Below are 26,077 nucleotides of genomic sequence, written 5' to 3'. Positions count from 1 at the left end.
TAATTACAAAACACAAAAAGATTATGGACTGTTTCTAAGGACAATTTGTGTGTTGTGCAAAAATGGCCCATAAATTCTTGGGCATGTAAAGACATTGAAGTAGGGAAAATAGGGTTGGTAAGTGGTAATGAAGGAGGAATGGTGAAGGACATCCAGGTCACTGAAGTTCTTCAGGGATTAAATCTGTCAGCCTAGCCCTTGTGAATCCAGAACCATTCAAGTGCCTCAATAGTTAACCCAATGCTATTGAATTTTTCAATCAGGGAATCCTTACCTCGTCTTCCACCACTCCTCCTTCTGATCCACCAGTGATCTTCCCATTTTACCCCCTTTTCTATACCACAGACCCCATCATCCATATTTATCCATTTTCACCTCCTAATATTTTATAACTGCCTTAATTATCTCTTCACTTCAGGGAAAATTGGCTTATCTGAGCCAGAGTTGCAGCAAAAAAAAAATTACAAAAATGATTGACAATGCAGGTGCTTTTTTTCCTTTAACTTATAATTTGCTCCAGGAGAAAGGAAAATAGTTCATCTGCATCTTGTTGGGGGAAAGCAAGGAATATAGAGAAAGGTAGGTGAGGTATAATTGTATAGAAGATCTGCCAAGATATTATGCAAAGCAGACTTGGAAGGCAGTCTTTTTCCTGCTCCTATTTCTTAATTTTGAAAAAGAAATAGACTTACTTATCTAATATTGGTAGAAGAGAAAAAAATTCCCACAAGTGTGAATTAGTAACCATCTAGAAAAAATACATAGCCAATTATGGTGCCTTTTTGGTCAGATTTTTTAATTTAAAAAGCAGTGGCTTACAAGTGTTAAGACTTGAACTTTATCATGTCATAGTGTAAGTTGGAATGGGCAATCAACATTCACCATTGGCACTCACATCCTAAAAACAGTTTCTTTTTTAAAGTACTATACAAGCGTCTTAGGCACATATAAATAACTAAGGTGCCTAAGAATTTTGCACAGTTCTGTATTTGTTAACTAAAGCGGCGAGAGAGTTTGTAAATCTGATCGGAGCAAAGGATGTTGGGAATGCCGAGAGTGAAGTGCTGCGGGTGGGTTGTGGGTTGTGGGACAGGTGGCAGAGATGGAGTGCCAGGGGTATGGGCGGAGCACAGATGTAGACATGCCCAGCCCTGAGACACCAAGCAAGGTCATTTAAACATTTGGTTTATTGATCATTACAGAATGCCTCTCCGGTGTTTCCTGCTCCCTCCCCTCTCCCTTTTCCCAACCATGATTCCTCTCTCCCTGTCCCCTTCCCATTCTCAATCCACAATGGAGACCCATATCAGAATTAGGTAATTCATCACTCATATATGTCATGAAATTTGTTTTTACTGTATTTGCAGCAGTAGAGTGTGATATATAGTTACTAAAATACTATGCAAAAACCTTAGGCAGTGTGTTATACTTAAAGCATAAGTTGCACCAGACTAACCAATGGCCATTAAATGCTACCAGGTACAATAATTCTTGTGCATGTAACTTTATTTACTTGATTTTTATCATCTAGTTCTTTGAACTTTAAATTGAAATTCTCAGATTTCATCTAAAAACAATGTCATTAATGAAATCTATTTGCCATCAAGTTAATGGAACAGTTCTTTGAAAACAGTTTAGTATATATTTTGAAGTAACACACTGATTATTAGCCAATACTTCCAGAAAATCCTTATACACATATATACACACATACACACACAATAATATATAGTATTAATCATCCAGAAACCACTTTTAGAGACAATCATCTGTAGCCAAAATTGTCTTTAATATCTACAGCCTTAATACTCACCTTTCGTTTTATTACCTTCCTTCCATCTTTCCATGTTAGAGGTCAGAAGTTACAATTTCTTCATGAATTTATACAGCACTTAAGTAGTTTGTAACAAGTGTCTTCAAATTAATTGTTAAAGAAAAGATTGTATAAACACAGGAAGTATTTCATACAGCAATACCATCAATGTTCAAGGATTTATAGTCAACATTACTTGCTTTAACCAAATTGGAAAAGGTGTGAGTAATAAAGTTTATAAAACAAAATTGCACAAACTATCCCTTTTATTTCAAGTTAAATCCACTCATCTGGGAATCTTGGCTCCACTTATATTTTTAATTACAAAATAATACTATGTACAATATATAATATGATTTCCACATTTATTAAAGCAATGCTAAAGCATTTTTTAAAAATTCTGTTCAGAAATGATGCAAACAATATTCATAACTAATGGTCATTCAAACAATATTAAAATTCTTCTCTCCAAGCAATTATCCTCAGGCTTGTATTTATTTTCCCTTGAAAAACAAGACATCACTTAATCGTTGGCAGAAAGTTAATAAATGTACAATGGATTGAACAGTCTTATGTCTCAATATCATATTACATGTTCCTGCAACGCGGCAGCCACTTCATCAGCTGTTTGAATATTTCAACAAAAAATCACACGAGATGATTGCCACACCTGTGAAACAGTCTGCTGTTTTAAAATATACCACCATCTAAGTAATTAAATTGCACAACACACCAAAGTACCGCATTTTATGTACTGTACAGGAAATGGATTAGTGTAAATATTACGAATATCATTTGTTAGTAGTTTAGATGACAAGAGATCACTCTAGCTATGATGTTAAAATTTTTTGAAATTCTCAGTAGGACTTTTTTTTAAATAGTCATTCTTGTTTAGCCAACAGTATGAAAAAAATGTTTCGATAGATACTGAAGTGATTACGCAGATTAAACACTTCAGAAAATTGCATTTTAGAGTTAGTCACTAGGTGTTTGCAATTCAAAAGAAAAACTGTTTCATTGTAATTAGTAATTGTTGAATACAAGTGTTGAAAGGCGCAAATCCATGGTCTATTGAGACTAACGGAGGCCCACACTACACTACAATTGTTGAATTTTATACTCATGTATAGATTAACAACTGCCACATTTGTAGTTCACACTTGCAATTAGAAATTCAATACATATTTTCTACCAAGCTGATTATAATAATCAGGATTTATTTGACTATGTTGCTTTAAGCTACAAAATGGAATGTGTAACAAAGATCTATTATGTATTTGACATTCTCTGCATTGTAACATGAATTGTCAAAGTATATTACTATGTTAAATAAGACGTGCTGTAAATGGCCACTGACTTTGACCTCATAAGTCAAACATTTCATTTCAAATTAATTTTATATGGAATAAGACAATTATGTAACAGGTAGCAGCAGATGAAGATTTGATAATGAATTGAACATCTCTTCTTCAATCCCTGATTGCAAGTGATTGCAAGTTACTGATTATAGCTTTGTAATTAATTGCAGCAGTTAGCAGGGTATACAGTGCCCTTTTAGTATCTATTTCTTGGAATGAATTTTGGTTAGATAATCATAAACTATATGATCCAGTATTTTCAGTTCAATATTCAGTGTTGATGTATTATGGAGAATGGAGATAATCTGGCATACAGTGAGGGGAAGGACTGGGTGAAAATCCCCTCAGTTCAATGAGAACCCTTGAATGAATGAGTTAGGTAAAACACAGCAGGCCACTGGTTTCAAAGGAGTTGTTTAGGTTTTAGTCATTAGTATTGATGCTAAGGAGCAACTACTGCATTCACTTACTTTCCTATCATCAGTGAAAGCACTGGTTCTGATCTCCGTGAAACCAAACAGGGCCTCTGACGGCGATTAATCCTATCAACAGGACAAAGTCATCAAAAATAAATCCCAAGCATATCAAGATTATGCTCATCTCACTGGATCTCAAGGGTAAAAAAATTAATGAACGGTTCTCTTAGTATAATGGGGCACCTCTTAACATTTTAGTATTACCTAAGACATGATGTCACATTCCAGATTAAAAATTCCACGAATTAATTACAATAACTATTACTTTTCTGCATAGTGCATGAAGTTTGTTTTATAGCCATTTACCTTAAGTTAAGCATTTACTTTGCCTTTCTTTCTTCACTGAGTTGTTTCATGCAAATTATGGCTCTGAATGGTATATTTTGCATTGTGCTACATTGGATAATAGGCGTGATTTTTAACGTATTTTCACAATTCTGGACACCACATTTATTCTTTCTAAAAAGACATAATTGTCAGAAAAGGAAAAATTATTAAATAGGCATTTAGTGTGTTTGAATGACACTCCTCCGTATACTGCTTAGAGGAACTAAATGTGAATTACTTCAGGTATAGAACAGATATCAACAAGATCCTAGAGTAATCTGCAATCTCTCAATGTTGGATATTATCATGTTGCTTTTCTGATTGAGTATCTTTAATGAAATTGAATGCAAATGGATTTGAGAATTTCTAAAGCTGATTTAATGCCCTCACTTGAACTTCAAGGTCTAGGCCATGGGGTAACAGAGATTATGAGTTTCTATAGTTTGTTCATTAGCTCCTTCTCATTACTGGGACTAAACACTTCAGTACAACTGCACAATGGACAAAATCATTACTTTCACAACTTCAATTCCTGAACAATCACAAGAAATAAACTAATGTTTGGCATTTTTTTGCCAGATATTTCTGTAGAAATACATAGACAATTTGATCCTCAAACCAACTTCAAGAATGTTGGGATAATCTTACAAGTAATGCAAGGCAACACTGCAAAATTGCTGCAAAACAGTGCATTAAAACGGATTTATTTGAGGCATGATAGCAGCATTAACCTGTCAAGCCACCATCTTCCCATGCATATGCTGCTGGCTTGTATCAATAATTAAAGAGTTTAAAGGAAATCAGCAGGGAATTTCTCTTTGCACTCTGAGTACTGAGCTCAGCAAGATTTCTTGTCCATTGCAATATTGTGCCAGAAGCTAGAGGAATAAATGATATCTGCTCACTCTGGGCTTTCACTGGCACGTGCAGTAATTCATTATATCCCCAGTACTCAGATTAGAAGTTAAGTCATGCACATTATAGCCTGGGCTTCAATACATTATAGCAGAAATCTGGCTGACAAAAGTCCCACCATTAAAACCTCTAAATGAAATTCAATGAAAGCAATGAGAGGGCAACCCATTATTTGGTCCACAAGCAGGAAAGGGTACATCCCTAATCTATGAATTTACATTAAAGTTCCTTGGGGGTTAAGTAGTTCTTGGTGTTTTTGTTGTCCAGGTGCCATTACTCACAATAGTTCTGTGCAAAAATAAGAAATGCATTCTATTTCACTCCTTGCAAGCCTGATTGAATTTTTTGAGGTTGTGACTAAACACATTGATGAAGGGAGAGTAGTAGATGTAGTGTATATAGATTTCAGCGAGGCATTTGATAAGGTACCCCATGCGAGGCTTATTGAGAAAGTAAGGAGGCATGGGATCCAAGGGGGCCTTGCTTTGTGGATCCAGAATTGGTTTGCTCACAGAAAGCAAAGAGTGGTTGTAGACGGGTCATATTCTGCATGGAGGTTGGTGACCAGTGGTGTGCCTTGGGGATCTGTCCTGGGACTCCTTCTCTTTGTGATTTTTATAAATGACCTGGATGAGGAAGTGGAAGGATGGGTTAGTAAATTTACTGATGACACAAAGGTTGGGGGTGTTGTGGATAGTGTGGAGGGCTGTCAAAGGTTACCGTGGGACATCGATAGGATGCAAAACTGGGCTGAGAGGTGGCAGATAGAGTTCAATCCAGATAAGTGTGAGGTGGTTCATTTTGGTAGGTCAACTATGATGGCAGAATATAGTATTAATGGTAAGACACTTGGCAGTGTGGAGAATCAGAGGGATCTTGGAGCTCGAGTCCATAGGACACTCAAAGCTGCTGCGTAGGCTGACTCTGTGGTCAAGAAGGCATATGGTGCATTGGCCTTCATTGAGCATGGGATCGAATTTAAGAGCTGAGGGGTAATATTACAGCTATATAGGACCCTGGTCAGGCCCCACATGGAGTATTGTGCTCAGTTCTGGTCACCTCACTACAGGAAGGATGTGGAAACCATAGAAAGGGTGCAGAGGAAATCTACAAGGATGTTGCCTAGATTGGGGAGCATGTGTTATGAGAATAGGTTGAGGGAACTTGTCCTTTTCTCCTTCGAGCGATGTAAGATAAGAGGTGACCCGATTGAGGTGTATAAGATGATGAGAGGCATTGATCGTGTGGATAGTCAGAGGCTTTTTCCCAGAGCTCAAATGATTGACACAAAAGGACACAGGTTTAAGGTGCTGGGGAGTAGGTACAGAGGAAATGTCAGGGGTAAGTTTTTTACGCAGAGAGTGGTGAGTGCGTGGAACCGGCTGCCAGCGACGGTGGTGGAGGAGGATACGATAGGGTCTTTTAAGAGACTCCCGGATAGGTACATGGAGCTTAGAAAAATAGAGGGCTATGGGTAACCCTAGGTAATTTATAAAGTAAGCACATGTTCGGCACAGCTTTGGGGACCAAAGGGCTTGTATTGTGCTGTGTTTTCTATTTTTATTTGTACTTTTTTGTTTATCTGCATTTTAGAGTGACTACCAGCAAGATAAACTGATTTCCACCATAATAGACATTAAACGTTCACAAGAATAATCTATATATCACAAGAACATACACATTCAGATAAATCCTTGTTTAGTTACACATAAATCCATACAATCCCTTCTTTATTCCAGTAGGCATTTAATTTGAAAGCACTGCGTACACTAGCACAAGATATAGAAGGAATGGTATGTTACTAATTGAAAATTTCTGGACAGAGATTGAAAAGTCAATGAGAGCTGGATGTTATTGTACAAGTTAAAAATACTTCACATTGTCACTTTCTGGTGATCAATATAGGTATGAATTGAAATAAGAGATAAAACAATCATCAAGCTTTAAGGTAGAATAAAAATTTAAAAAAAATAATGGAAACACTCAGCAGGTAAGGTAATATCTGTGGAAAGAAACGCAGTTTCCCATTTCAGGACAAAGAGATTTCATCAGAACTTGCATTCAGTTCCTCTATCTGAAATGTGAACTCTGCTTCCCTTTCCTCAGATGCTGCCTGACCAGCAACATTGCTTTTTTATTTCCAGTACCTTCTTTTTGATTAATCGTCAAATGGGCTTCGAAGTCCAAAATCGTATTTAAACTATTTTGAGGAATTTTCAGCCTATGAAATTTATTAACAATGCTTAAGCAATCTATATAGTTAATTGTGTTATATTCTAAAATGTGCACAACACAAATAGAGAAAATAAAATGGCAAGTTCCCATTACCAATAACAGTACTTGTCCATATGTTTAGTTTAATTTTGGAGGGATAACCAAAAGCATCTGGAATACTGGAATTCATTTCTGGGTAATTTATCTTTGGAAGTACTTGTTGGTCTTGAGCAGTGAGGTGGAATTGGTGGAGTGGAGTGTGCAGTCTTGAGTCCCCTGAATTATATCAAGGATTTCATAAAACATGCAGGTTATTTCTTTGAGTATACAAAATTAAACAATGAACAAATAGCTTTAAAGAGTGGGGTAAAATAGTCTGTTGGGAGAATCTAAAATAAGGAGTGTCTTCAGAAAGTACTTTTGTCCCCCCTCATCCACACAAAAATCTGGAAATAGATATCAGAAAGTTAAGATGTGGTCAATTGAAAACGTTCAACCTGAAATTGTTAAGTGTCAGCAGTTGCAGAAGCAAGAGACAGAGTTGAAATGGAGATTGATAATAATTTAACTGAGCAACAGATTGGGCTCTGGAACTGAATAACCTACTTATATTCTAATTGTTCCAATAGCATTAGCACTTCAGTCCACCTGTCGTTTCCCTTTGTGTGCACTCCATTCTGTTTAATGGCGGTTGCTTGTTGACACAACTAAGACCCAGGGTAAAAGAGGCAAAGTGAAAATGAAAGGAAAATGATTGACAATCTCAATCAGTGAGATCACAAAGGTCGTTGATTATAAACATATTGATTAGCTTAACAATAAATGCTCTAGTGAGATAATGAGTTAAAATCACATGACATCTTGCCAGACATGTTTATTTACCTTAAGCAATTTAATAACATTGTTAAATCTGCAGAAAAAAAATGCTTCATATATACAGGTGTATTGTCCAATTTTGAGGCAATGATTTCGGGAAAAGAATAAAAGAAACATTACTTTGCACCCATCTATATTTAACCTGTCTTGGGAATATTCTATTACTGACATCCATAACTAGGATAAGTCAAAAAATGACTTGATATATAAAAAGATCTTGAAATTAAATGTATTTTCGTACTGTCATTTTGTATTCTAGGTCACTATGCCATTTCAAATAACGTGTAAATGATACACTGTAGACTAGGCTGTTGCTATAAAATGTTCATCTACTGGCAGCTTAACATCTGCTGAGTGTTATTTCATGGCATGAAGCCACTTCTACTTTGACATCCACAGCTGGGGCTGAAAATTCTGGGGGAAATCACTCTCTGGGGGTATACTTTTGTTCATTAGGCTCTCCACAGGGCAAATAGAGAGCTAGCAGGCTTTTGTTATGTGCCTAAGAAATGTTTCAACATGCTTTCCAGGAAATGTAATCAATCTCTGGGAAGGTCAACTACTTTTAGAAGACAGGCAGGGTGACCTTTCATGCCCAAGAATTTTTAAAGTGTCATTAAGTCTTTGGCTTTATTGAGGCAGTGTGGCATGGCTTTGAAGTTTCTGCTGGCATTCAACACCTCCACTACATGCATACAAGTGTGAATTGTTTACTTTGTCTCATTAAATGTCCTGTGGAAATAGGATATAGGGAGAGTTCCAATTCCTTTACTGGAAATGACTGGTAGCACAGCAGCAGAGTAAAGCCTCTGGAAATTCAGACTACTAACCAAAAGTTAACAGATTAAACATGCTACTATTCCCAAGTTGTTAGATTTTTAGGTCTGATATGTGGCTACTGAATAAATATCCATTCTATAAGCAGAGCCCAAAATTCCACCATAATATTAAATTAATAACCTTCAATGTTTTAGGGGAAAAGGGTAGAATTAAGGAGTATGCCAATAGAAAGCATATTGCGATATTAAGATAAATATCCAGTTACTAAATCAATAGTCAAAAATTAATTTTGTTGTTCTTTTGGCTGAAAACAGAAAAAAAATTTTTTAAACAGAACCTTTTCAAAGATATGCTTGCATTTTGTTGATCAAAAATTACTGTTTCAAACCCATTTGAATTGTTGTAATACAAGTGACATATGGACACAGTTACTTTTAAAGATTTTATGATTAATACCTATATTGATCAAAAGAAATGGTTGTATTCACTTAAAGCTGCAAATGTAACAGAAGCTTTTTTTTTAAATCTTGTATTATCTGGATAATAATCATTTATTATCTGAAGACTAGAATTATGATCAGTCAGATAAATTTGAAGGTACCATATTTGATTCTGAATAGATTCTTAAAAAAAAATCTTTCCAGCTGACAGCTTTCAACATTTTGCAGCTTTAACAACGGGGACAAAGGGTCTAATTGGAAATAGCTATGTCACGTGCAGAAGGCCAGGTTTTGTCACAAGAGGCAATATATCTCGCAAGCACACATGAACAGACCAGAGAGGCTAAAACCAGGCAGAGTTCCATTCATCGGTCACTTACAACGGTGTCAAACCCACAGGCCAGCATCGTGGACTTTCTGTTGGAGGACGCTGGGACCCCCTGAGGCATTACCAGATTGTATACAAGCAAATAGAAGATAATTACATTTGCTCGAAAGGTATACTTGTACAAGGTGCTCATTTGTTATGAACTCAATATTCCTTCACAATGAGATATTCAATTTCACATGTTTTTATAAACAACAGAAAACATATAATGCAAAATATTCATATGCTATAACATGTGTTATTATTTAGAACACAAAACCAGCATTATGGAAAACTACTTATGTATAAATTTTTAAAATAATCTATTCTATGTCCACACAACCATTTTAGAATGGAACAGATGTTAGAGACAAAGAAATTTAACCAAATTTCAATAAACTTCTGAACTTTTAATAAAATATTTTTTGTGTGTGTGGGAGATTCCAATGGCATATTCAAGAAAAGAAACTTATTTTTAAAAAGTATAAGCAGTACAACAATAAAAATGTTGATCCCCTTTTACGTGATTATATGAAGTACACTAATAGAGGAATAAGTATTGCAGAGACTATTTGTAATAAGAATGCAATTTTATCATGAGCTCCAATTAATTCAAAATATCATAAGGAAGTTAAAATAGAGCATTATTAGAGCAAAGTAGAGCGTTACAGTCTTGAGCTATGTTGACAGCATACCTGCCTTCACCGTATGGGCATTGACTACAAGATTTGCAACATCATGTTACAGCTACATAACATGTTGCAATTGGAATATTGTGTGCATTTTCGGTTGCTATGTGATTAAGCGAAGTGGGCACAGAAAAGACTCACAAGGATGTTACTGGGGTACTGGCGAGGTTGGGTTCAAAGGGAGGGGATAGGTGGACAGGCGAGAAAATCTGCAGACTCAAAGCATTGTGTGTGTGGATAGGCTGAAACTGTTTCCCTGAAGTAAATGAAGAGACGGGTGACTTTATAGTGGTCTATATGATCACAAGGTGGAAGGTCTTCTATGGTAGGGCTAAAACTAGACAGATTTATGGTGAGACAAGACAGATTTAAGGGAGATCTGAGAGATTGGTTTTGTGCACAGAGGGTAGTGGTTACATGGAACAAGCTTCCAAAGGAGGTGTTAGAGACAGTGACAAATGCAATGTTTCAAAGACATTTTGTACTGGTTTATGGATAGGAAGAGTTTAGAGGGATATGGTCTGTTGAAGGCAACTGGGACTAGCTCAGAAAGACATCTTGATCAGCATAGAACACACTCAAAATGCTGGTGGAACACAGCAGGCCAGGCAGCATCTATAGGGAGAAGTGCTGTCGATGTTTTGGGCCAAGACCCTTTGTCAGGACCCTTCATCAGCATGGAGCAGTTGACCCAAAGGGCCTTTTCTGCACTGTACAACTCTACAACTATCTATTCAATATAAAAACTCAAGCAGTTGCACTAGCCAGAGGTTTGAAAATAAATGTTGTGCTTCAAGTGTTAAGTACCATGATTATACCGATCACAGTTGTGAGCATACTCTGGACTGACGTCACGAAGGATTAACAGAAGGCTGCAAATTCTGCACATGGCAAGATGTGTAGCTTTGTTTCCCTCAAAAACCTAATGGTGACTAGTTTCTTAATTTTAGAATATAATGCTGTTTAAATTCAATTAAGACTGTAAATCTCAATTTTAAGTTGGCTGAAAATTGATATCAACCGATGATTGCTACTATTTCCTTCATAAAAACATCTGTAAACTCAGTGACTTAACAGAGGTATTCACACTAGGCCCGAGACACGAAATAGAATATTATAAGTACAGTACATATTAGGGATTGTGATACCTTTGCTTTTGGAATATTTTCAATCAACAAAATATAAAGTAAATACAAAGGGTTTGCCACCACTGAAAAAGGGATAATTTGTTTAAGAGTGTGTGTTTTTGTTTCAAAGATCAGTATTAAATATCAGACTCTAAAGAACTTTGCACTGCACTGCCAAAAGACCTGTTTACTATTCCAACAACCACTGTTTCTTTCTAATTTGTAAACTAAACATGCATCATTTAGAAGATACAAAGTGCCTATTGTTCAGTCAATGGTCAACTGCCACACACATTTAGTTAAGCACGTGATCTTTCATGCTTTTCATGAGTAGAATGCACTTCCTCAGGTGTTAATGGACATTGCTGGTAAGGGCAGGCATTTAATTGCCCATTCCTATTGGCCTGAGGTAAGAATTTATCAAATGAGTGAGTCAGGAGTTACATCTGCACCAAACTTGTTCAGGACTGTAGATTTCATTTAATTAAATGCATAAATCAATAGGGTGGGGAATTTCCAATACCATATCTTTGTGGTTTCAATATTTGCTCTTTAATTCCAGCTTTTTAAAAATATTTTGAATGTGTACTCCAGCTGCAGGGTATAAGCTTTTCCCTGGCATCTATGCTGTAGATTTAGAGCTGAAAATTAACCACTGCTATCTGTATTGTTGCATGTGTGGTAAAAAGGAAAGTGAATTTGGCCACTGCAGATTACTCTGCTACTCATATTTTAACATATGTTTGAAATCATTTTGACATCTGATCTGCTGGGAGGAACCATGTGACGGCAATCAGTCATCAGTTTGCACATTTATTCTCCTGTTGAAGCAGACAGAATGCAGCCTAAAAAAAAGTGCTCCTGGGGAAGACTGCATTTGTAAAAAAGTTCTCTTTGCCCATTGGCCCATGTTTTCAGTGGTTTTAGTTACTGGTTTGAAATAATAAGAATAAAATGTATATCTATTTTGATTCTTCTGCAACATGGAAAAATTTAATCACGTCACTGCACAACCGTTAACAAAAGAAGCTTGTTTTACTTACATGTCGCTCGCAATGGAGGAGTTCCTTGACATAGACTTTGGAGAGAGGTCATAGTCGCTATCAGACCGGTACAGGAAGGACTCCCGTCGTTGACTATGTACGAAGTTGGCCTGTAGAACCAGCCCTGAGCCAGGACTCGTCATTGGATCTAAGGGACTCCGACCTGATGTTGTGCCATTATCCACATCAAAGCTGAGAGAAAAGAATGATGAACAAGGAATATAATTATTGCTGTACAGATAACTTAGTAAATCCTAAACAAATTGTACTTGCTGATTCAAACCACTGTGATCTGTAGTGGGTATAAATGGAAATGCACCTCAGATACAGTAACAAAAAGGCAACATCATGTTTTGCTTTCTTGGAATAGCAAACATGTCGTGAGAGCTAATTAATATTTCATAAATAAACTTACCAGGATTGGAACCAAAGGTAACAAAGATGAAACTACGTGTCCATCAAAGCTTAATGAAATCTGATAGCCACTGAAATGTTAAGGCCACTGAAATAGTAATCCAGGGAAAACAATCATGTAGTTTTGCTGAGTGGGACCCTTTAGTGTACTTCACAGAGGACAGTAAGATTCATTTACGGGATCCATATCTGGATCTTTCCAGATTTACTATTTCAGCCGTTGAGAGATAATAATGCCGTATCTCCATCTTTGCTGTCGATTTGACTTTGCACAGTTTCTAAAGACATCTGAATGCACTGGATATACTAAAGCACTTTAAAAGCTATTAAGAATGAAATAAAGAAATAAAAAGTAAGCACCATTGAACATTTTAAAGTAGCCCCTGAAAACATTAAAGCAAACATACATCAGGGGGAAAAAAAAATCACCTCACAGCATTTATTGCCTGAAGCCACTAGATTGCTTTAAAATATCTGTAAATGTGCTCACAGATCCTGTTTTAGATATACAGAGATTTGGATTAAAATTCATGAAATTTAGAAATCACTAAATTCTGCTCTAGCACTGGATTCTATGCAGTATCCAATGGAAGAACACAATAGTTAGTGCTAGTGGAAGTTAGCTGGTAAATTCAAGATCTTCAGACTGTAAACAGAATCAAAGTCACTAAAACTTAACTTTCTGGATGAAAGTAACTCTCCACAACCTGCTGAGCATCTGAGCTGATAATTCCTCAGTAAAGTTAATCAAGTATCTTAACTGTGAGTGAAAGGGACTTAATTGATAAACCAGATTGAAAACTTGTTCTATGAACTGCAGTAAGGCAAATTAAATAGGTTGAATTCAATGTCAAAAGAGAATCAGAAAGAGAAAAAACTTGCATTGACAAAGAATAAAGAGAGAAAGAGAAAAGACACTTTTTCTAAAATTCCTATTATACCTTTGAAGAATGATGTTCCACCTTTGTAAGTGTTAAATTTCAATGCCAAGCATTGTGCTTGCACTAATTAACACCTCACTATGTTAAACATTCATGGTTCTGCAACAGAGCTAAACTGGGTGCTGAAGACTGGGTCATGGCTCTGACACTTCATGGAGAGCAAAAAGGCACCTTAGACCACTATGCCCATGCTAACCATCTCTATTAGATCCATAGCCTTTATGCCTTGAAAACTGATGTACTCATTTAGATATTTAAAATCATTGAGCTGTTCAATAGAAATAGGCCCTTCAGCCCTTCACATCTATGCTAACCATCATTCCTAACTGTACTAATCTGACCTGTCTGCTTTAATTCCATATACTGCTCTGCCTTGTTAATTCAAGTACATGTCAAGATGCCTTTTAAATATTGTTACTGTTCCTGCCTCTACGACGAGCTCATTCCAGACACCAATTACTCATTGTGTAAAAAAAATTACTTCTTAATTCCCTTTCAGATTTCTTCCCTCTCCAGAAAACGATGCCCCTTGTTTTAGACACCCTCACTACGTGAAGCTGCTCTGGCTACCTACCCTCTTCTTGTTCAATACACCGTGTATGTCCCAGCTTTGTTAGCCCTTCCAAAATATCTCAGATGTATAAAATTCCATCTTGCCAATTCATCCATTTGTAGTCTAACTCCACCTTTTTTTTAACATTAACATCACATTCAATTTTCATATCATGTGCAAACTTACTAATCTTATCTCCTATGTTAGCAATAAATTATTAATGTATATGACAGTCAGCACACCAGTGCAGACCTCTACGATACACTTCAGGTGACAGGTTTCTAATCACAAAGCCAAGCCAAGCACCAATCATCACTCCCTGCGACCTATCACTATTCAATTTTGAATACAATTTGTCAATTTGACCTCATTGCCATGGGCTTTGGGCTTTTGCAACCAGTGTTCAATGAAGGACCTTATTGAAGTTCATGTGAACTACATCAACAGTATTTCCCTTCTTTAAAAAACCTGTCAAATTAGTCAGGCATAATTTTGCCATAACAAAGCTGTACCAACTATCATTGATTAATCTTAGCCTTTCAAGTGCAGGTTAATCCTGACATTCAGAATTTTTTTCTATTAACTTCTCTCACACTTGTGTTCAAATCTCTGGTTATCTGTGCTGCTCTTTTTGAATATAGGTGTCACGTTTGTTGTATTCTCATCATCTGCCTCATATTCTCTGGTCAGAGAAGATTTTAAGATTCTGCCAAAGCCCCGGTAATCTCCCCATAGCAGACTGGGACAGATCTCATCAGGATCCGTGGATTTACAGGTGTCCGTATTTCCCTGGTATCGCCACTGTGGATGGCGGAATCTAAGATGGTAATAAGGAGCTGTACAGGAGTGAAATCATTTGGCTGGTTGAGTGGAGTTGCAACAACAACCTGCACTCAGTGTCAAGGAGACCAAGGAAACAGATCTGGATTTCAGGGAGGGGAGGCTGAGTCCTCCAGTTGAGGTACCAGTCCTCCTCAAGGGCACAGCAGTGGAAACAGTGAGCAGTTACAAGTTTCCAGGCACCAGCATCTCCAGGGATGTATCCTATGCCCAACACATTGATGCAATCATGATGAAGACACACCAGCTGCTCTGCTTTGTTAGGAGTTTTGAGGAGAATAGTTATGTCACCAAAGACTCTTGCAAATTCCTATAGATGTACGGTGGAGGGTATTCTGACTCATTGCATCACAGCATGGCGTGGAGGCTCCAATGCACAGGACTGAAAGAGGCTGGAGAAGATTGTAAACTCAGTCAGCTCCATCATGCCCACCATTCAGGACATCTTCAGGAGGCAGTGTCACAAGGAGGAGGTATCCATCACTCAGGACCGTCTGGGATATGCCCTCTCCTCGGTTGGAAGTACAGGAGGCCTGATGGCCTACATTCAGTATTTTAGCAATAGCTTCTACCCCTCTGCCACGAGATATCTGAACAGTCCATGGACATTACCCTCTTATTCCTCTTTGCACAAGTTATTTATTTTGTAATTTATAGCAATTTTATGTCATTGCAATGCACTGCTGAGCAAAGCAACACCTTTCACCAAGCATTTGCCATGTAGTTGTGGAGCCTTCTCTCAGTTGCTTGTTAAGTGTAAAGGGGTTTCTTCTTTTTTCTTTGTTACTGTGTATGTAATTAAAAGGGCTTCTTTGTTTTGTTAACTAGCAGGAATGCTTCTTTGTTGTGAGAGAGTGCTGGAAGCTTGTTTGGGTTAAAATTTACTGATAACGAGAATTGTATTCCTTTGTAAACCAAATGGGGATTAATGTTGTTCTTTCTTCTGAATCTGTAAGCGATTGTTGACGGGCTTTTGGGCAGATCGGCGCGAGGGGGTTGAGAGAGAGGACGCAATGCTGTAAGCTGGGCGAGGAACGGACCCCAAGCGGGGTTCCGAGGCCAGAAGGTACTCCGAGGAGGGGGGATGAAGCTAGATGTGCTTGGTTGACCACTTCGGAGGGTCCTGAGCTGCGAGTCGAGGAGTTCGGAGGGGATCGAATGGTGGCCAGAAGACTTCAGTAATTGAGCTCCAACGGTTGTGCATGAAGTGGTTTGGACTTTGATAAGTTTGGCGCCTTTTCTTTATTTTTTTCTTCATATATACTGTATCGTTATTAATCACTTAGTTATAGTAACCTTTATAAACTGTACTCATTTAATCACATATGGTGTACTGTCTGTTTTTGGGCGAGGCGGGGACATCACACAGCATCCACACCAGCTGATTACCCAGTTTGGCGGGGTCGAAGGCTGCTTCCCCTAGACGAGAATGAGCTGAGCGAGCCTGAGGCGACTCAGGGGGTTACATTGTGGGGACTCGTCCGGGATTGATTTCTGTGGAAGCTGTGTGATCACTCTCTTTAAATTGTGTCTGCGGCGAAGAGCTGGTGTGCCTTTGTGGGTGTGTGATTTTTGGTTATCGCTATGTGTGTGTTGGGTGGGGTGGCTGCTGTTGCTAGCCTGGAGGTCGTTGCTCGAGTTCCAACTAGTGCTGACGAAATGGTGGTGGGACCATGGGTTGTCCGTACTGTTTGGAGAGTGAGGAGTGACAGGTTGGGATGTTTCAGCAGTGGTGAGCTCCGCCCGGTTGTTGGAATAATGTCCAGCCCTAAAGGGGTGGAGGTGTGGGCCGAGCGGACCCTCAGTTGTTGGGTGAGTGGCAGTGCTTGGCTGAGGAAAAGTGACAGGGACGGGTTGGAAGTTTGAGTAGGCGGGTTGGTGACTTTATTAGAACTGTCGGGCGCAATTACCTCGAAGTGACAGCTGTCAGTTCTGGGAAAGTGTGGGAAAATGCGTGTGGTTCGACTGGAAGTCAAATGCCGCAGCTGGGGGGCTTATCATATCCGTGGCAGGAGATTGGTGGAAAGTTTTTAGGGTATCCCTTTTGCCTAGGGGGGCAGATAAATTGCTTGTGGTGCCAAGGGGATCTGTCAAAGGGATCAGTTGTTCCGTTGATTCGAGAGGTGTCGGGAAACTCAGAGGAGGCCCAGTGGGGGAATGGCTTGGGGTCTCTGGGGGAGCATGTTCCCAGCAATGTACCAAGGAACTCCCGAAAGGAACAGACCCTATTCCTGAAGGCTTAGAGGGGCCATGCACACAGGTGTTGTTACGGATGGATGGAAGTCAAGTTAAAGCCATCCTCGGCACCGGGGTGTCAGTTAAGTTGCTGTACAGTTTGTTTTACAACCGTTATTGGAAGCATTTACCCTTGACGACATTGAGGGCACTGGAGATTTGGGGTACCAGTACCGTTGAATATCCAGACGATGGTTGTTGGTCAGTGAAAATGGAGTTCTTGGAGGCAAAAGTGGAGGTGACTGAGGTTCAGGAATCGTTAATGCTGATGTGTCCAGACACTGTTGAGACGGGCAGCGTTTCTGTTCTAGAGAGAACCAATATCCTGCTGGTGTGCTTGGGGGCCTGCCCGGAGGAGGCGGGTGAGCGCTGTTTGGAGGCATTGTCGATGCACCTAGAGTTTCGAGCTGCTTGTGCAGATGTGTGTAGCAGCATTGGGCCGATACCGAATTCAAACAAGAGCCGGTGGTGGTACGGCCTTGGGGAAGTATCTGAGGGTGAGACCCTCTTAGTGGACACTGCAAAATACCACGAGGGAGGGGAGTTGACTGATGAAGACACCTCAGAGAGAGAGAGGTTGCGGCGACTGGCACCTGAAGCCGTGGAAGACGTAGGCAGCGTGTGTGTGGATTGTATTGCGTTGAAGAGGCGCACTGTCAGTGACCAGAATATGGCCCTGAGGGCCGAAGAGGCGATGGCCTGTCTGAGTGGTGCGATGTGGTTTAAGGTGCTGGATCTGAGGAGTGGATGTTACCAGATCCCGATGAGTGAGGCCGACAAGGAGAAGACGGCTGTTATAAATTCCCTAGGAGCCTTCCGGTCTGAAAAGATGCCACAGGGCATATCTGGATCCCTTGCAACCTTCCTGCGGGGCAGGTGGAAGACCATAGGGGATGTGGAGACGTTTGGAGTTTTGGTGTATGTGGATGATCTCTTGGTATTTGGATTTGCCTCAGGAGAATATGAAGTGAGGTCGTTGCAGGAGCGGCTGAGAATTACAGAGTTAAAGTGTTTTCTGGACACGTGCCAGGGCTGGCGAAGGTCGCAGCTCGTGAGTGACTGTCTCTACAGAATCAAGTTTGAAATGGAGACGGAGAGACTGGAAAAAGTGATCTGGAACCATTCGGAAGACTTACAAGTTGGACAGAATGAAGAAAGTTGTCTGACTGAGGGCAATAGCAAACTGAGAACCAGGAGAGGGGAGTTTGCGTAGGTGAAGAAATTACAGACAAATCTCAGAAGAGAGAAGCGGAGGCTTGAAGGGAACCTGAAGATGACCATCGACAGTTCAAATGAAGTGCAAAACCTGAAAATTGATCTGGAAGAAGTCATGAGGAAGAAAAAGCTGGAGAGAAGTGCAGTGAATACTGAACAGGAGGCTGAAGAGACTGCAGGAGCAGTGCAGGCCACGTGTTTCCGTTTGGAGAAGATCAAACAGCAGTACCGATCGCAGAAGTGAGGAAGAATACAGATTCGATGGATGATGTGCTGGATGTGTGGTACATGCTGCCATTTGCTGTCTTTCCCTCGATTGAGGAAGAGACCTTTGGCCCTTCTCCCATTGAGTCAGGTGTAGCGGGGAGGGTTAGCTGTGTGCGGTGTGGGGCATGAGTGAGAGGTTGAGAGAGGAGTTGGTAGTGGGCCCAAGGTATCCCCAGTTGTGTCCGAGCCTGAAGGGTTTAGGTGAGGGGGTACGGAGGTCTCAGAAGGGTTAGGGAACTCCCAGATAGTTGGCCTAAGTAGTGCCTGAGGAACAGGGCGTGAGGGTTACTGTGTGGGGAGGAGATGTCACTGTTTGTGCTTGGGTTACGGTGTGTTGGCAGGAAAGGTAGCGAGTTATTTAATAGTCATGAGGACATGACTTTTATTTGATGGGGGAAGAGTGTAAAGGGGGTTTCTTCTTTTTTCTTTGTTACTGTGTATGTAATCAAAAGGGCTTCTTTGTTTTGTTAACTAGCAGGAATGCTTCTTTGTTGCGAGAGAGTGCTGGAAGCTTGTTGGGAAAGGGCTTCTTTGTTTTGTTAAAAGTAGGAATGCTTCTTTGTTGTGAGAGAGTGCTGGAAGCTTGTTTGGGTTAAAATTTACTGATAACGAGAATTGTATTCCTTTGTAGATCAAATGGGGATTAATGTTGTTCTTTCTACTGAGTCTGTAAGCGATTGTTGACGGGCTTTTGGGCAGATCGGCGCAAGGGGGTTGAGAGAGAGGACGCAATGCTGTAAGCTGGGTGAGGAACGGACCCCAAGCAGGGTTCCGAGGCCAGGAGGTACTCCGAGGAGGGGGGATGAAGCTAGATGTGCTTGGTTGACCACTTCGGAGGGTCCTGAGCTGCGAGTCGAGGAGTTCAGAGGGGATCGAATGGTGGCTAGAAGACTTCAGTAATTGAGCTCCAACGGTTGTGCACGAAGTGGTTTGGACTTTGATAAGTTTGGCGCCTTTTCTTTCTTTTTTTCTTCATATATACTGTATCATTATTAATCACTTAGTTATAGTAACCTTTATAAATTGTACTCATTTAATCGCTTATGGTGTACTGTCTGTTTTTGGGCGAGGCGGGGACATCACACAGCATCCACACCAGCTGATTACCCAGTTTGGCAGGGCCGAAGGCTGCTTCCCCTAGATGAGAATGAGCTGAGCGAGCCTGAGGCGACCCAGGGGTACATAAGCAAATGCTAACCAAAACCAGAGAGTTAATAAAAAGAAAATATCTTGAATGCCGAAAATCTCGAATTACAGGGTGGGTGGGCAAGTAACTGGAAGACTAAGTATGGAATGGTTAAATTGGATAAATCCTGTCAGTTGAACGTTCTCAGTCTGTGCTCTTGGAAATCCGATGTCCATTAGCAGTACAAGTCTGGACTGTGACCCTCTAACTCTGAACTTGGGCACGATGCTGTCGTTTTCCACTGTAAAACTTACTGTTTTGACAGTTTCAGAGTCAATTTACAGTCAAAGGTTACAGGGAGAAAGTAGGAGAATGGGGTTGAGGAGGACAATAAGTAAGCCATGGTTGAATGACGGCGAAGGCTCAATGGGCTGAATGGCCCAATTCTGCTACAATGTTTTATGCTTTATGCAAGTCAGTGACAATAAACCTGATTCTGATTAAGCCTATTAAGATGTCCTCTATATCCTCCTTTCTAATAGCCACGGTTTCCCTCCCCAAATTATCTGAATACAATATCCTTGGCAGAGTGAATACAGTTCAGAAGTGTTCATTTAAGACCTCATCTACAAACTCTGACTCCAAGCGCAGACGGCCCTTTGCACCCTGATACGGGTGGACTCCATCACTGGGAATCCTTTTGCTTTTAATCTTCTTCTAACCTTTCTCTTGCCAAACTGCAGCTCAGCTGCAAAAAGCTTCCAAATGAATTAGAATTAATCTACAGAATAGATTGGAAGCTGTTCAACTTAGAACCCTTTCCACTCAACAACCAAATTCACTCAGCAGTCAAACGGCTGGAATTGTGCATGGTCAATGAAAGGTACGAGAGGATGGGTCTCACCCACAGCAAATGGTCTCTGTCTATGACCCCCACAATGCAATCTGAAACCATTGCTGTCATGTAGAAAAAATGACAATCAATTATACACACAAACTCCCACAAAGTAATGCATGATAGTGATCAGATATCTTACAGATAAATACAAAACTTCAAAGAGTACTGAAGTCATAGAACTCTATGGCACAGAAATAAACCCTTCAGCCTATTTAATCTGTAATGACCTGCTCTTCTCTCCAGTCTCATCTACCTGCACCTGGACTGTCGACCTCCATACCCTTCTCATGCATGTACCCAACCACGCTTCACTCAAATGTTACAATGGAACCTGCATCTGCTGGCAGCTCTTTCCACGTTCACACCAGATTCCCCTCAAACATTTCACCTTTCACTCTTATACCTACAGCCTCTAGTTCTAGTCTCTCTCAGCCTCAGTTGAAAAAACCTGTTTGCATTTACCCTGTCAATACCCCTTGTAAATCTGTATACCTCTACCAAAGGTGGTGATGAATCAGCACGTAGGACGGGGATTGAAATTCTGGCTGAGTCGTGTCATAACAACAACCTCTCCCTCAACATTAGCAAGGCCAAGGAACTGATTATAGACGTCAGGAGAGGGAAACCAGAGGTCTATGAGCCAGTCCTCATTGGAGTATCAGTGGTAGAAATTCCTCACTGTTACTATTTCAGAGGAGCTGTCCTGGGCCCAGCACGTAGGTACAATTATGAAGAAAGCATGGCAGTGCCTCTACTTCCTTTGGAGTTTGCAGAGATTTGGCTCGACATCTAAAACTTTGACAAACTTCTACCGATGTGTGGTGGAGAGTATATTGACTGGGTGCATCACAGCCTGGTATGGAAACACCAATGCCTTTCAACCGAAAATCCTACAAACAGTAGTGGATTCGGCACGGTACATCACGGCTAAAGCCTGCCCAACCATGGAGCAAATTTACACTGTGGTGGCACATGAGCGTAAAGGTTAGCACAATGCTTTAGAATGCAGGCAGCCCAGGTTCAATTCCCACCGCTGCTTGTCCGTTCACCCCGTGACCATGAGGGTATTTTCTGGGTGCTCTGGTTTCTTCCCACAGTCCAAAGGTAGGTCAACTAGCTATTGTAAATTGTTCCATGATTAGGCTCAGATTAAATCAGGGGGTTACTGGGCGACAAGGCTCAAAGGGCCGAAAGGGCCATTTGCGCTGAATCTCAATAAATAAATAGATAAATAGATAGATAGATAGATAGATAGATAAATAAATAAAGCGCTGTCGTAGGAAAGCAGCATCCATCATCAGGGATCCCCAACACCCAGGTCATGCTCTCTTCTCACAGCTGCCATCAAGCCAAGAGCCTCAGAACTCGCACCACCAGGTTCAAGAACCATTACTACCCCTCAACCATCAGGCTCTTGGAAAGGGGATAACTACACTCAACCTCACTTGTACCATCATTGAAATGTTCCTAAAACCAATGATCTCACTTTAAAGGTTTCTTTATCTCATGTTCTTGTTGCATTTAGAATTAATGGTGCCTAATGGCAATTCCTTCGCTTGCATCTTTGGAACACCTCTATTTCCATCTTTACTATCTCTATTGTAGAACATCGGTTCAAATGATAAAAAATGAAAATTGCACAGCAAGATTACATGATCTTAATGTACTGCCTGGCAAAGCCTGTATTGATTTACTTACTTAGCACTCTCTGTTCTCAATATTGCCCAGCAGTTGATATTACTAAGAACAGTTGATCCAGCAAATTAACATCTTTTTGATAGAACTCGGTGCTGTAAAGCATTTTTCAGAAAAAGCACCCGACAAATTACTATTTAATTGGTGGTCTGCTTTCATACCAGTGGAACGGCAGAGCCTTTGAAGATAATAAACTGACCATTTTTAATGTCAGAGCATCTTAAACTGTACTCATTGTGACAAACTGCACTTTAGGTAAGTTTTTATTTGCTCTCCAAGCTCAGTTTTCTGGAAACCACATAACTTTTTACACTAAATAGGAACTGCAAATCCACTTCAAGCATCATACCAGTGCGTATATTTCAGTGGTGTCAACAATAAATACGATGTGAATATCATCAGAAACTTCTCAGAAGATGGGTAGATTTCTACTGGTCCTCATCTTCCTCCCCACAATTCTTCAGATTCAACAGAATATCCTTCACAATTTCCTTCAGTAACATCCTCCTTCACCATTGATGCTGCTCTCCTCCAATTCCTGAATGTCCATGCTCACACCACCTTAACAGTGATAAAATTCCTCTTGTCCTTACCTTCCACTCCATGAGCCTCCACATACAACAGCTCATTCTCCACTACTTCAGCCATCTCCAAAGGGATTCTACCTCCCTCCCGCCGCCCATTTCTCACTTTCTGCAGGAATCACTTCCGGCACTTAACCCTTAAAGTGGCCAAAGTGCTACACCAACACATTACCTTCCTCCCTCACCTCCATTCAGGGCCCGGAACAGTCCTTCCAGGTGAGGCAATACTTCACCTGTGAATCTGCTAGGGTCATCTATTACATCCTCTACATTGGTGAGACCCATTGTAAATTTGGGGACTGCTTTGTCAAGCACCTCTGCTCCATCCACCAAAACAGAACTTCCCAGTGGTGAAACATTTTAATTCCCACTCCCATTTCAACATGCCAGACCATGGTGTCCTCTGTGCCAAGATGAGGTCACCCTCACGGTGGAGGCGCAACACCTTGTAATCCATTTGGGTAACCTCCAACCTGATGGCATGTATATCGATTTCAACTTTTCCCTCCCCCTCCCCTCTTCTATTCCCCACTCTAACCCTTACCTCTTTTCTTCTGGCTTTCACTTCCTCCTGGATCCCATCTTTCTTCTCTTTCTCCTGTGCTTCCCCCACCTCTCCTATCAGATTCCTTCCTCTCCAGCCCTTTACCTTTCCTACCCACCTGGCTTCACATATCACATTCTATCTATCCTCCTCCCTCTCTCCCCACCTTTTTATTCTGTTGTCTTCCCCTTATCCTTTCCTGCCCTGAGGAAGGGCCTCAGCCTGAAATGTTGACAGTTTATTTATTGCCATAAATGCTGCCTGACCTACTGAATTCCTCCAACATCTTGTGTGTGTTGTGCTTTCTTCAAATGCCTGGTCTGCTCTTCCATCCACACTAACGATTCCACGTCATGGTAGCTCGTCACTCAATGACAGCTGATGCAACACCTGTCCTTTTACCACTCCGTCAGGGATTCAGACAGTCCTTCAGAGTGAAGCAGCAATTCATTTGCACTTTGGTCAACACGGGGTACTTCATTTGGTATTTTTGTCACCAAAGGCAGATTGAGTCACCACTTTGTGCAGTATCCATGTTCTGTCCACGGGAGCAATCAGAGCTTCTTGTCCTCCCTGCACTGTGCTAATGCATCCCCAAGAAAGTTTGCCAAAAGTTTCTCATCTTCATCAGAGCACACCACACTTTTCCACAATCAATACCATGTTCTGATTTCCTTCCACTTGTGTACAGGAAATGATATTAAACAATCTTGAATCTTGATGTACTCTGCCTATATTAGAAAACTGGCCATTTCTGCTTTAAGTCATCAATTTGTGAAATGTGCTCAGATTTTTCTCCTCTCCAAGAGCACAAACTGATCTACTATTTGCAACACATTACATTCTGTCACTCTCTAGGTGGTCCACGGACATCTAATTTTGAAAGAAAACTTCCTGAAGAAGGGTCTTGATTCATTTCCATACATGCTGCCTGACCTATTGAGTTCCTCCATCACTTTGTGTGTTTCACTCTGGATTTTTAGCATCTGCAGACTTTGTGCTTATGATTTGCTGCTGTAAACCTGTCACATATACTTCTTCTGGCCCAACCACCTCTTCCCAGGCTTGTCTTCTTTCAACTTAAAACTTTTTGTTTCTTTCTTTCCCACTTCTGAGCAAGCTTTGACCTGAAATATTAGCTCTGTTTCTCCTTCCACAGATACTGCCTGAGAATCAAGAATTTCCAGAATTTTCTGATTTTGAATCAAATTAACAGGTAGTCTATTCTAAAAACACAAAATGCTGGCAGAACTCAGCAGGCCTGACAGCATCTATGGGAGGAGGTAGTGATGGTAGGAGATAGTCTATTCTGTAGGTTCTCATGTTTGACATAATTCCTAATCTGTTACCTTAATCTTTCTGGAACTTTCAAAATAAACGTAACCATCAAATGATTTAAAATTACTGAATTTATTTATAAGTTTATTGAACAATTAACCATATACTATATCTTCAGAATCTTAAATTCGTGTGAGATTGGATAGAAAAGATTTGATGAACTGAAGAGATCCAGTGAATAGAAATCTAGAGCGGAGAGGGACTGAAAATACCAAAACCTCCCATTGTGGCATTAAACCCAAATTAAACAAAATAAACTGATGACCAAGATTCTGAATACAACTGAATGCAAATAGCAGAGAGAAATGTAACAGTAATAATGAGAAAAAATATCTACATATGCATAAGCATTATTTACTGTTTCTTGGACAGCTATTTTAAATCAGATCTATTGATTGTTAATCTAGTTATAATTAGTCCCATAAATATATTTCCATTCTATTAATTAAATGAACAAATAGACTCGAAGAAATAAGTTAAGTATTCAACATTTTATCATGGAATTAAAGTCAATCTATCTAAGTCAGAGTCTGTGTCAGTACTGATGAATTATTTTTTGCTGTCTGTACTAACAAGCCATCTGTTTTTGATTAAACCTTTGTTTGTTATCCTTCCAAAGAAAATGCATTTTTCAGCTTTAAGACTACTGAGATCTTCTCAAATTTGGAAACATTGCAAACGAAGGAAGACTAAAAAGGAAGTTCCACTAGCAGCCAAGGGCGAATGTGAACTTTCTACAATGGAATCTTCAGTTAATGACACTCTAATCAGTCACACTGTGTAACTAAATCCTTTGTTGAAAAGTCATTACCAATGAACGAAAAGTACAGTGGATTCTGGTTAATTGGGACCCATCAGGATCAGTACATTTTGGCCCAATTAAGTGACTGCCCCAATTAGCTAAAGTTCCTTGCAAATATTTGAAAGGTATAAAAAAGACAAACTGTCATTTAACTAACAATTTATACATTTAGATAAATTGCAGAATGCTGCCACTACCTC

The 26,077-nt window shown here is 40.0% G+C and overlaps 1 protein-coding gene across 15 annotated transcripts in view; it reads right to left on the bottom strand.

Moving 5' to 3' along the window:
- The window catches only part of pde4d (phosphodiesterase 4D, cAMP-specific), a 669,903-nt gene that overhangs the window by 133,375 nt on the left and 510,451 nt on the right, over nt 1-26,077 (bottom strand). For all 15 annotated transcript variants that reach the window (XR_009515681.1, XM_059989365.1, XM_059989367.1 and 12 more), the window contains one exon: nt 12,426-12,617. Coding sequence is in view for 14 of the 15 variants with exons in the window: in XM_059989365.1 (XP_059845348.1) it covers nt 12,426-12,617 (192 nt within the window). In the remaining variant the exon portion in view is untranslated. The remainder of the gene's footprint in view (nt 1-12,425; nt 12,618-26,077) is intronic.

This window comes from Hypanus sabinus, chromosome 14 (genome assembly GCF_030144855.1).
Source record: "Hypanus sabinus isolate sHypSab1 chromosome 14, sHypSab1.hap1, whole genome shotgun sequence".
Lineage (NCBI taxonomy): Eukaryota > Metazoa > Chordata > Chondrichthyes > Myliobatiformes > Dasyatidae > Hypanus > Hypanus sabinus.
The sequence above is the reverse complement of the archived record's forward strand: the minus strand, read 5'-3'. Positions and strand labels throughout refer to the sequence as shown.